The sequence below is a fragment of the Rhea pennata genome, chromosome 13, assembly GCF_028389875.1.
Source record: "Rhea pennata isolate bPtePen1 chromosome 13, bPtePen1.pri, whole genome shotgun sequence".
Classification (NCBI taxonomy): Eukaryota; Metazoa; Chordata; class Aves; order Rheiformes; family Rheidae; genus Rhea; species Rhea pennata.
This window is the reverse complement of record NC_084675.1, coordinates 11,202,482-11,215,353: the sequence shown is the minus strand read 5'-3', so window position 1 is coordinate 11,215,353 and position 12,872 is coordinate 11,202,482. Positions and strand designations below refer to the sequence as shown.

Here is a 12,872-nt window from a genome sequence, read left to right as displayed (position 1 = left end):
TTCAGTGTTGCTGCATGTTAAAAAAAAAAAAAAAAAAAAAAAAAAAACAAGGTATCTGCAGCATGCCTAATTCTTGCATTAATCACTTTCCTCAAAAGCCTGCAAACCTACATCAGGGTCACTACTGTGCATCTTTTCTTGCTCTAAGATATCTTTGCAAAAATTGCTATTCACCACAGGGGCGCTGGGAGGAGAATGCCTGGGAATTGATGGGCATCAATTGTACCCACAGCTGCGAGTTCTTCAGTTCTGGCTGGCGCTAACATAGTTTCAGGTCTTTTCACAGTTCTTTCAGTGTAAAAGAAATGGCAACTATTCCTTGGTGTTATTTCAGCAGTCTCATTGGCTCCAATATTTCTCCCTATATTCAGAGAGTTACTGAAATAGTCAACAACATATACACTGAGTGCAGAGTAAGAAAGATGGTGGATGCCTACCACCAGGCACTCTTTTCACAAAAGACAAACTTCCTGCGTCAAGCTCTAACATAATAGGTACTACATATAATATTTTGGTAGATGAGTAACAGACATGAATTTCTTTGTACAACAGTTCAATTTTATAGCTTTCTTCCAGCTGCAATTCACCTCTAATCTATCTATCATATCCTGACTATCACGTGCAACTCACATCTATCACAGTGCCCCAGTCATATTCCCTTGTCCTTTCAGCATCAGTGAAAGTGAGTTTGATTTTCATTGGAAAGTATCAGTATGTTCCAGGATAAGATTTAAAAGAAATAACCAGCGTGCAGTGTTATAAAATGTTCTGTATTTATCCTCTGCTATTGCTTATCCCTTTCAGTAATGTTCTGTTCTATTTCTTATCCCTTTTATATACAAATTTGTATATATTATACATCTATGTACATATATATGTAATACACATATGTATATATACACATACGTATGTATGTATATATGTATAGTGTAATTATACTATGGTGGCCATCATCACAAAGTCAACATTTACACACAGTTACTAAGCAGTAGCATCTGAGTAACCACAGTATTATTTCTACGTAGAATAGGAAATAATCGTGGCAACCTTGATACCGTTGTGTGGTAAATGTGGTTGCATGTTGACTTAACATTCTTCACTGTACTAGCATCAAAATTATTTAAGAAAACAAATACAATTATAGACTAATAGAATATTTGATAAAAGAACTTCTCTTCAGTACCTACTATTTGGCTTATTTTGTCAGTGGAAGAATAAAATGGAAAATAGTCATCATCATTGCAAATACTTGCATGATGGAAGATACATACAGACAAATAAAACTAGATAAATATGTCCGTAAAATTCAAATAAAGCTACTGGAATATATCAAACAACTGTAATGGTCAACCTGCACTTCTATAACTTTCCTCTTTAAATATATACCATTTTCATATGACCATCAAGTTCCAGGTAACAATCAAAATCAAAGATGTTCTTCTGTTCTTTTCTCCAGTTCACTTCAAATGATGAAAAACAGCTCTTTGTTCTTTTTTTTCCCAGAAGTCTTTGAATAACCTGTTGGTCCCAGTCAGATTGTATGTAATATTCCACAGATCTCCCAGGAAATTGTGAAGTATTTAAGAGGAATCCTTAAGATATTTCTGAAAGCCTTCTCAGATTTGCTTCTGTCTCTCTCTCAATAGCCTTGTTAGATCATCGAAAGGAAAATTACGTGGTCTTTGATCAATAGACCCTCTCTTAGTGTTAGATAAGATATAAGTAGTTCACTTTTCAATTTCACTAGCCTATCATATATGCAGTAATAAATCCCTAAGAAACTAATGAAGGGGACACCTAACATGAGACACGTTAGGAAACATATAGTTAGAACACAAGATAGGAATGAGCAGGAATCACAGCCAATAGAAGTATGATTACATACCTCCTACTTACACCCATCCTTACAGAACACAATTTCTTACAAATAGGTAACAAGAATTATACCGTACGCTTTGCAAATTGTTTTACTAGGCAGATACCCAATATTAACACTGCAGTATCTCCATTACTCCACGAACATCAGAGATGAGCTCAAAAACCCAGACATGATGCAGAACGTCCCTTACTTATTTCCATCTCCAGCTCTTTAGCTCACTATCTAAATAAGGCAATATGTCCTTCCAGATTTTCAATTCATGCTAGACGATAAAGTTTAAGGTACAAAAACCTATGAAGAAGGGAGAAAGAATCTATAAATGCTGAGAGTGTGTTAATAGAGGAAAAAAAGGCAGCATCATTTAGTGGTAAATACTGCCACTATGGGAAAGGAAGAGAAAGCATGTTGACTCCAGCTGGGACCTGGTCAGATCACACCGTGGCTTCCTTGCAGCAAGCATGCCAGGCCTTCCTTCCCATGTTCCCATGATCCCCGGGATGTGGGAGGTAGGTAGTTAGGGCCTGATGCAAGTCCTGACCCAGAGCCAGGAAATGCCAGAAGGTATGCCCAGACACAGAAGCTGGGTGGCCTTGCTGTGACCAGTACTGAGAAATAGTCAACACCAGTGGCATATGTTAGGTGGACCAAGAGAAAGGGGTAGGCATTTTGCTTCTTCAGGGACTTAGGCTGTCCACAGAGCTTCTGGGAATGTCTAACTCCACACCATGTGACAGCAGAGCATACACATAAAATACTGCACTGGTATTTTGGCCTGTCCTTGGACCTCTGCCTAATATTTCCTTCCCCTTCACTTTGGGTAACACTCACTTGTATGCCAGCCTCTGAATTTTTAGCTGAGCCCAGGTTTGATCTGGACCCCAAGGTAACATAATAAATATTCTCTAATAAATTTTGAGAGTATCTAAATCACATCTAGCTTAGGAATTAAGATCTTTGAGTATACAATTGGGAAATCTAAGTCTTCAAAGAAGGAAGAAGAGCGTAAGTTAAGATCAAGTAAACATCAGAGAAGATGCCAGAAGCTCAAGATGAGTTTGTTAAGGACAAGACTGAAGTGATGTTCTACAGCTAGAAACAGTGTTATTCGAAGACTTTTTGAACTCCATTTCAGTATCATCAGCTGATGTAGGGACAAACCAGTCAGCAGCAGTGGCCTTGTAACAGGAACTCAGAAAGAAATTGGTACAGTAATATACCAATAAGGCATAAAATGGGTCAGAATTTACTCCTCTGTTTTTTGCACAAGGACTCCTGTATCCCTCATATAATTGGAATAGCCAACAACCACATGGAAAAAGCCAGCACGAGCAGCAAGGACAGAGGGGAACAGACACTCAGTACAGGCACCGGGTTGCGCTTTCCCTGGCATCAGCATCTGAATGAATCTTTTAATGTGCCAAAGTTAGTATGGCTATGATGCCCTCTCATTTCAACCGTAAGCAGACAAGGTTACTTTCATTACCAAAGGTTTGGTTAGAGGTAGTCATCTCTTTTTTTAAGCTCAAGAGGTCAGACCAGAAAAAAATTACAAATGGGAGTGACAGCAATTTAAGTCACCAGTGAGGCTGATTTCTTCATCAATATTCACCTACTGTATTCACTGTAGAACATGGGCAATGTATTCTTGCCAAAATGAATCAAGACTTTAAGATCACCAGTCCCATTTCTTACCCTCCCAGGAAAGTTAGTTATTTCCAAGACACATGGACCTTCTTCCAGGACTCATGCACTTCTAATTTAATTTGAGGTGGGATATGAGAATAATAAGGCAGGCTCAGGAAAAATGGTGGAGATCAGCGCCAGACTTGCAGGGAAGGTGACACTGCTTGAGGATGGATATCAGGTTTCCCCACTCTCTCCCACTGTAATAACTTTAATGTTACACCTATAACCTGTTAAAAGTAGCCTGGACAAATCCCAAGACACAACCTATAAATGACATTGAAATAAAATAGAAATGCATAATGGTCTCAATGCACTCGAGACCAGTGGAACAGAGGAGGAGAACTGGAGAGGCTAGAGGAAGTTTTCATCTAAGGTATTGCCTAAGCTGAACTTCTAAAGTTATTATTTAATTTCTAAATTAAAACAAACATTCCTTCAATGCAGCTATCTCAGAGCTGTCTTGAGAATACATATATGCCGCATCATACCATCATTTACAATCCTATTTACTAAAGACACAAACACACACACAGAGACTATAATTGAGAGTATAAGCACAAAAGAGTGATTTAAGCTTTTTTCCCAGCAACTAAAAATACAGTTTTTTTGTGATCAAATTCCTAGTACTAACTGGCCAAGTTACTTGAACATGTCATGAGCGGCAGAAAACAGAACCAGGCCGGGTCCTTTCCTTTGTAACAGATTTTGGACATCTGCCTTGTACAAAATTCACTATATCCCTCTCCAGAGGTCATAAAGCATGTGCTTTGCAAAGATGCGATAGGGAGGTGTTTTCTTATTTTTTTAGTACACTGCCCTTCTGCAGCTGCTCCTCATAATAGAGTACAGGCTGTCAGTAGCAATGTTGGGGCTAATTCTGTTATTTCACTAGTGTTAGTGGAATTGATCCCAGATTTACAGCAATGTACCTAAAAACAAAACTTAGCCCTTCAAACATCATTAACTAATGTTATAATGTCGAAACATTACCAAAGATACTTAGCTATAGCATTTCTACCAGTATAACAAGCCTCTTAAAGTTGGATTTTATTTCTTGAAGTAAAAGGAAACAAGTCTACAATTAAGCCAGCATGGAAAAAAAAATACAAAACAGATTTGGACCACAGTGATGCTCCCCACAAGTAACCTCTGACCTCTCAACAGAAATGGCAATTTAAGGCATTATGTAAAAGCTGAATCTTTGCCAGGTTATTAGTATAGGCCTGCACCCACAGCAGCTTTGCTGTAAGTACTTTCCCAAATGTCTAGATGTACACAGCTTTAATATACACAACCCAAGCTTCTGTAAATCTCTTACAAACATGGAGCAGCATGTACAGTATTGCATATCAGGGATTGAAAGGCTGCATATGGTGCTCAGTTATAACAGCTGAGCTTTAAAAAAGTGCAGCTTTGAATCTTGCTGAACCTGATACCAAATGAGACCAGCAAAGACAAAAAGAAAGGGGGGGGGGGGGAAGGAAGGAAGAAAGGAAGAAAGGAAGAAAGAGAAAGAAGGAAGAAGAGATTGTCGGTGTTAAATAAAACGTCTAGGATGAAAGTTTTGTTTGCTATAGTCTGGGACAGACAATTTGCCAAAGAAGTGTACATCACTTGCAATTCTCAAGCTCAACATTTGCAACTGTTTCTTGAGCGAAAATATCTTCAGGCAGGGGAGAGGAAAGATAAAATACTTCCCCCACCTCTCACCATGTCACTGCTTGGCAAAGCAATGCTCTATTATGATCTGCAAAAGCGTGGTACCTGCTAAAGGAAGCCTCGAGGCACTAATTTAGTTAAAGTCCTCCCCTTGGCACTGAGTAGTGACAGAAATTATGTTTTTCCGTTGTTTACTTTATCATCCACTTTGAGAGACTAAACTGATCCTTGAGGTAGAAAGGAAGGATAAAAGGAAACAAGAAGCCAAATTAGAAAGCAGATTTCCCTCAGAACACCTAGAAACTTTTACTTTCTCTTTCCTCAGATGCTAATGACTTTCTACAGCTTCTCAGCCAACTTCCCACTCCTCCCTTCCCAGCCCCCTGTTGCTGCATGCCATCCCACAGCTCCAGTATAAAGTTTGGCTTTTGCAGCATGAAGCAGCTGGGCCAAGCTACCAGGGAATGATAATGACCTCAGAAATCTGCTGTTCGCTCGACAACAATAGGGTGCTCAGTCTAGTGGAAAATTGTGTTCATCAGCTAACTCTGCTCAGTTACTAATTGACATTGCCAAATATTTTAAGAACAATTGGAATGCACAAGCAAAAAACTGAAGATCTTAATCCTTAGACTTAAAATTTTTTGCTTGTTTTGTTCACACTGAGCAGTTGATGACTATTTTTGAAAAGGCAGAAAGAAAAAGAAGAAAAGAAAGAAAGAGGAGGAAAGAAAGAAAGAAGGAAAGAAAGAAGGAAAGAAAGAAAGAAGGAAAGAAAGAAAGAAGGAAAGAAAGAAAGAAGGAAAGAAAGAAAGAAGGAAAGAAAGAAAGAAGGAAAGAAAGAAAGAAAAAGAAGGAAAGAAAAAGAGGAAGAGAAAAGGGAGAAAAGAAGGAGGAAAGGAAAGAAAGAGAAGTATCATATCACTGTCTTTCCTAGGTCTGCACAGTGGTACAAAAGCTTTTTATGTGTTCTGTCAAAGGACATAAATACGAGCTGAAACTCTATGCTTAATAATGAAAGCTCTTTTACCAAAAAAAAAAAAAAAAAAAAAAAAAAAAGGAAACATTTTTAACATCTCCCCCACCAAAAAAAAAAAAAAGATGACTGAAAGACTCCAGAACAGTTGATCAAACAAATTGTACAAAAGTCAACATTAAATGCTGCATATGAGAGTAAGTGGTTATATTTAACAGTATTTTATTTTCTTTTTTTTAATCCCTACGCTTTCCATTGATCATGTAACTTGGCCTACTTTATTTAATGAACTGGAGGGTCAGTGCATTCAATTACCCCTTTCATACTATGAAGACTTCAATTATCCCCACACCAAAATTATAGGAAAATGCAGAAGGTACTACCCTGCTAGGATATAATGAACAGTATCGTTTCTTACTACATTAACTTTTAATTATTCCATGCATTAATTCCTAAGCAAAATCTGTATAAATATAACTTTTGTTTAAAATAAGAGGTCTGGAAATAAGACTGGACATCTAGTTCTACTTTGATGGGTCTCTGCTGTGATAGTGCAAAATGAACTTCAGAAATGTGTTCACATTTAGACAAGAACCATCCAGATAGCATCTCCACATATACACTTTATGCATAAGGAAGAGTACGTGCAGGCACGTATTTTTTACAGCAGTTTCCCTTTGTATTGTATGTGGAGACAAATGACATTTATTTGACTCTCATAATTTCACACAAAAGTAAACAAAAAACAAGATAAAACAAGGAAAAACACAGGGAAATGATCTGTGTGACTAGTTTCGTTCATTTCTGTTAGAAAATATGACCTCTCAATTTGTCAAAGGTCCTAGTTTTAGCAGTTGATCTTAAGCTTAGTTCTCAGCAGTTTGGAGAGCTAAAGAACAAACACATTTTCTGGTTCACTGGAGTCATTTTCACATGTTCACTGATTCAAACATTCTTTTACTCACATAACAAACAGCTGCATACCACATTAGCCCAGCCAGTGACAGTCACACATCTCTGCAATAACTGTTTGATTGCAAACTTGACCCTTTCTTCTTCTCAGCCTGAGCTAGACATTTTTAAACAGGCACTCCATTCCCAATCCTCCTTTGCAAAGAATTACATCAGATAACAAAGACTTCTCTGCCACTCATTGTAAGCCTTCTTCTGGAGATCTGTTCTAAGAGGCTCTGTGTAAAAAGGTTTTTTATGATGAATTCAGAACTACTATCATGTTAAGAGCACCAATTTATAAAGAAGAATTCATTGGTTAAGATCTGAAAAAATAGTTTCTCAGGCCCTACTGACCCAGTTTTCAACAAAAAAAGAATCGAGTGATGCAAATTAAGTTTTGAGACATTGTTATGCAGTCTGAGAAATTTGTAAAACTGTTTTTTGCGGTAATTTCTTAATAGAAGACTCAATGACTACTTAATTCTCCTTTACTCAAAAAATTTGATTTCTTTATATTCTACAGGTTTATCTTTCATAGGCAGTGATAAAATACACACTTCATAAAGATGAAAAGTTTCAATAGCAACACCGTAATAAAATTTAATTTTAAAGTACTAAAGAATATTTAGATTTTGTTCAGGAAAAATGCAATACTATCTTTTTTTCATCTGATTAAGAAGTTATAAAAATGTGCACCCTTTGTATGATAGGATGTATGATACTCAGAGCCTTCCTAGATTTCATAGTAAAGGAGACTAAAGGATGCTAAAGGAGACAATCAGATGTTAATATAAAAGGTACAATTTTCTTCAGTGAAAATGATCATTTTTCTAACAACTGCTACTGCATACATTTTGCTTTCATTTTTATATGCTTCAATATAAATGCACCAGGTGTGAAAATACATGGTTTGAATAATAATGGTTAAAATAGTGGTTCCAGTTAATAATAATTTTAAATTAGTGGCCAGAGAGAGCGCAACACTGCCATGTTATCTTTTGCTTCTGAAGATAGGAAAAATTTCCCACAAGAATACATTAAAAGAACCAGAACTCTTGGAATTTAAGTTTTGGGGGCACTCAAAAAACACTAACTTTCAGATGCCTTGTTTTGAATCTTCTTCAATCTGTACCAGTTCAACATCACTTAGAAAACTCCAAGGCTCTTTTCTTCAAATTTTCTAAACAATCCAGGACGATTCTGATAGAATTTAACCAATTTGAGAATTCTTTATTTCAAATCCTCTGTGGCACAGCAAAACAAAGGTGACATTTTCTGTATTAGAAGACCAGCAGGGTTCCCCTCCCCAGAAAAATGTTTAGGATTTTTAAAAGTGAAAGTTAGAAAAATAATCTTCTTTATCCTGACATATTTTCAATCCTCTTAAAACAATCTGAACAACTATATATAGTTTGAAATTAGCTCTCGCCTGTTACCCTTGTTCCTACATACAAATTTCTAATGTGTCTCACCAGTAATAAATTGCAAACGAGGCTACGACTCTAAGAGTAGACAGTGTGTTTCATGGGTATTTAAACAACAGCATTAAGTACTATAGGAATCTGTGGAATGTGGAGTGCAGATTTATGTGTCTTAACAATTTCTTTACTGGTTTGTAATAAGCCAGCAAACTAACACTTTATTTTTATATTAATTTGGCCTCAGAAGCAGAGTATACTGGAGCATGACAAGAACAACAAAAATAAACTGGCACATACTTAATAACTGTAACAGTGAATTGCCTCCAATACTAAAATATTTATTGAAACTGGGGGAAAAAAAACTAAAAAGAATTACCCTCAACAGCCTGCTACCAGCTCTTTAACAGTGGGCAATGTAATGCCTTAAGGTACCTCAAACTGTCTTTCATTTTCTAGACTTAATGGCTGATTGCAGAAATCAATGTTGCCATTAGTAACAGAGTATTTGTTATGGCATGATTTCCTCTGTTGTTAGGCTTGCAGAATGATTACAGTATTAGTGAGGTGCTTTCTTTATAAAGGACTGAAGATATAACTTTCAATTTACTATCCATTAGTAAGTGACTTTGGAAATATAGATGAAGCCAGAAATCTTACCTGTTACTACTTGGAGATTTTATTTCAGCAGTCATAGGCTACTAACTTTAAAAATTGTACCAGGAAGCTCAATATTTTATAGACATCTCCAGTGAAATACTATCTGCTTTGCTATTTTATACGCAGCAAGTTAACATGACATACAATGCAATTAAAATGTTTCAGTCTGATTTCTATTTTTGCTGTACTTTCAAATAGATGTGGATTAAGCAAAGGCTTCATACATGTTCAAACATGCATATAAGTTAAAAGATTGCCATAAAGTTAGTAATTTATATTTCTCGAAACTCTCTCTAATCAGTCCAGTGGCCAGGTACAAGTACATATCTCAGCTAAGTAATTGATTTGGTTGTGGGAATAACGGCAATCAGAGAGGTTAGCCAACACATTGTTTATTAATCATGCTCCCTTCAACTACAGCTCAAAAAAGTAATCTTGCATCACCCTTCTACATGGAGGAAATGGAAAGATCTGCAAGACAGACACCATGAATAGAAGAGGAAGGGATAAACAATACCTTCAAAAACTGGAGGGAAAGGCCCTGAAAATGACCTTGCCACCAGTGAACGCACAGACCCTGCACACTGCTGCCTGTGGCTTGGCTGAAGTGACAGCTAAAAGGCTAGAAAAGCTGCCCTTGGAGGGGGGAAAAGAAAGATGAAATGAGAATTAACCTCGCAGGCATTGAGGGAACCCAAACACAGACGTTCTAGCATATAACACCATATCTCTGTGGACTGTCAGAAAACAGGAGAACACATAAAACACATAAACTACTCTGCTGCTGTGATATCAAATATGGCTACTAAGTTTTCAGTGTAGAAAGAGAAGGAGAAGTTAGCATACCTGAGGAAGAGGGTGAGGAAGGATGTGGACTGTCCTCCTGGGCACTCCCCGTCTGCGAAAGACCCCCACCTACTCCGCTTTCTTCAGTAATGTTAGAGGAGCCCGGTGTTGTTGACCTGCTGACAGACTGAGACTCTTGATCACTTCCAGACCCACGTCGCTCATCAAGACTACCTTGAATTATTTCATCTTCTCCCTTCCTGTCTCTTTTGTGGACCCTGGAGTGAACGACCACTTGGTGGTATGTTCTAAAAACCCTTCCGCAGTCAGGGCATTCAGTTGGCTTTTCTTTTACGTTTCCATGACTTGGTAAGTTGTAATCGAGTGCCTGGTTCATACCATGTGACAAAAAATCTCTACTGCCTTCTAAAGGGTCTAGTTTGTTTGGCAAGTCTCTCTGATTGCCCATTTTAGTGCTGTGAACCAAATCAGCAGGCATTTTCTGCTTAGAGCCATCTGCTCCTACTAACACATACTCCCGCTTTTCCTTATCAAACATAACTCCAGCATTTGCCAAAGTGTCTTCATGGCTGCGCTGTATCTGCTGCTCTTTAGACAAAAAGCCATGTTCCATGGCCATTCCCCTTGCCATAAGCTGCCAGGCCTGATAGCTGTTTACTGGATCCATCTCTGCTGCTTTGGCAGCAGCTTGTAACCTTTCTATACAGCTGGATTTCAGAGGAGGCACCAGATTGAGACAGCCCAATAAAGAATGTTTATCCCCTTCAGCAATACTGTGACCAATGCCAGAAATGGGTGAAAGGAGTTTCCCCAAGACTTCTTTCTCTTTCATGGGCATATCTCCTTTGTTATAGATTTGATTTTGTTCACTTAAGCTTGCTTTGTCCGGAGGAAGAAACCCACTCTGCAAACATGATAAATATCTTGAATATAAGTTTGCATGAGCTTCCTGGGAAATACTGCCAATGGAGACAGGTACTTCAGGATCATTAGGAGACTTATTCTTCACAGATAACTTATTCAAGTGAACTTTCATGTGATTTTTAAGAAACCAAGGCTCTTTGAATCGCCTCCCACAGATCTGACAGCAGTGTTCAAAGGAATCCTTGTGCTTTCTCATGTGGCCTTTTAGAAACCAGGCTTGGCTGAACACTTGGCCACACACCTCACAACGAAACTCATTGGTGGATTGTTCCCCATTCCCGCTGGAGCCCTGGCCCTGTGCTGACTCTGCAGTTATGTGAGCCTTCTCCACGTGGCTGATCAGCTCCTCCTCCTGTGAGGCAGCAAAGTCACACAGGGTGCACTTGTAAGGCTTGTGCAGGATCCTTATGTGCCTGTCCAGTTCTTCACGCTTCTTAAATTTGCCTTTGCAAAATGTGCACCTGAACCCAGCTGTTTGAGCAACTACTTCTTCCTGGACACTGACTGGCTTTGGAGAGGGAACAGGGTTTGAAATATCCGGTGTGCTGTGATTAGCTGGCACAGACAAGTTACAGTTTGCAAGAGGCATTGGTTGGGTATGCTGCTGTGCTTTCACATCAGGTCGTGGCTGCAAGAGGCTGCTTTTCATCTGCTTGTCTCGAAGAATTGCTCTCTCTTCCAGCTCATGTAAAAGTCTGTTTTCTTCTCGGACTCTTCCACGACCTTTGCCAAGGTTTCCAAGCTTATGAGTGCGCAGATGAATCTTCAGGTTGCCTTTCTGAGCTGCTCTGTGGTCACAGTATGGACACTTAAATGGTTTCTCTCCAGTATGAGTACGCATGTGTAGCGACAGGATGCTGTTAAATCGAAAGCGTTTACCACAGAGGGGACACGGGTACTTTCTGTTTTTCCTGGCATCATCCTCTATATCACTCATCTGAGACATAATCCCAAGGTTTTGTCCATTTAAGAACTGCTGCAGATCCACACGTCCATTCAAACTGGTGTCAACCTCTCTGTTGAGCTGGTTTGCTAACAATGCCATCTGACTGCTGATGGGCTGGTTTGCTATGGACATGTGGCTTTTGTCTTCTAGTGGCACTGATGCCTTCTCCTCTGGATTCTGCCTGTTTTGGAGCTCCGGAAAGGCATGGCTGAGCTGGGAAGTGATCTGATGCAGCTTCTGGCTCATTGAATACTGTCCATTGAGTATGGTGCTATTGAGATGGGCGTCAGCTTCCGGCACAGCTGAAGAAACACCAAGGCACAAACTAGCTTCCTCCATCTCTGAAAATCAGAAGATATTTTACATTCAGACTGTGAAAGAGTTACAAGCATTGAGTCAGGGACAAACAATCTGCATTTTATGTTTTACCTACTCATAATAATGCAAAGAAATTAGTGTAAAACAATAAAAAGTGTATTAAATGCCAACTGTGCTATACAATTGTGATCATATATGTGCTTTCATCATTCTGTAGGTTTACCAATAACCATTAATTACTATTTAAAAATATGTCACAATTTCAAAATCTAATTATTACAGAGGAGGCACAAGCTTTTACCATCTCCCTTGTCTGTCTTGTGAAATTGCACCTGTTTATATTTCTAAATTTATAGAAAAAGAAATGTTATGCATCTCTCCCATTTCCATTAGAAAAGCCAGCAAAAAACAGGAATAGAAATCCATTTATAACTTTCAGTTCCATTAACCATATTCAATATATTACACATTCTACAATGAGAAAGATAGTTTTATGATTTGACAAAAAAATGATGGTATGATATTTACTGGTGTACAATAAAACAAGATAATGTTTTGGGAAAAAATAAAGTAAAGGACAAGCTTTAGAACAATAAAAGGGATTTTGCTTTAGTCAACAAAAAGTGCAGTAATATCTCATTAAGC

General features: G+C 38.2%; 1 protein-coding gene across 2 annotated transcripts in view; it reads right to left on the bottom strand.

Annotated features, from left to right (window-relative positions):
• The window catches only part of ZNF536 (zinc finger protein 536), a 187,580-nt gene extending 175,332 nt beyond the window's left edge, over nt 1-12,248 (bottom strand). For both annotated transcript variants that reach the window (XM_062586751.1, XM_062586752.1), the window contains exon 1: nt 10,079-12,248. In XM_062586751.1, the coding sequence (XP_062442735.1) occupies nt 10,079-12,248 (2,170 nt within the window). The remainder of the gene's footprint in view (nt 1-10,078) is intronic.
• Nucleotides 12,249-12,872: the final 624 nt, after the last annotated feature.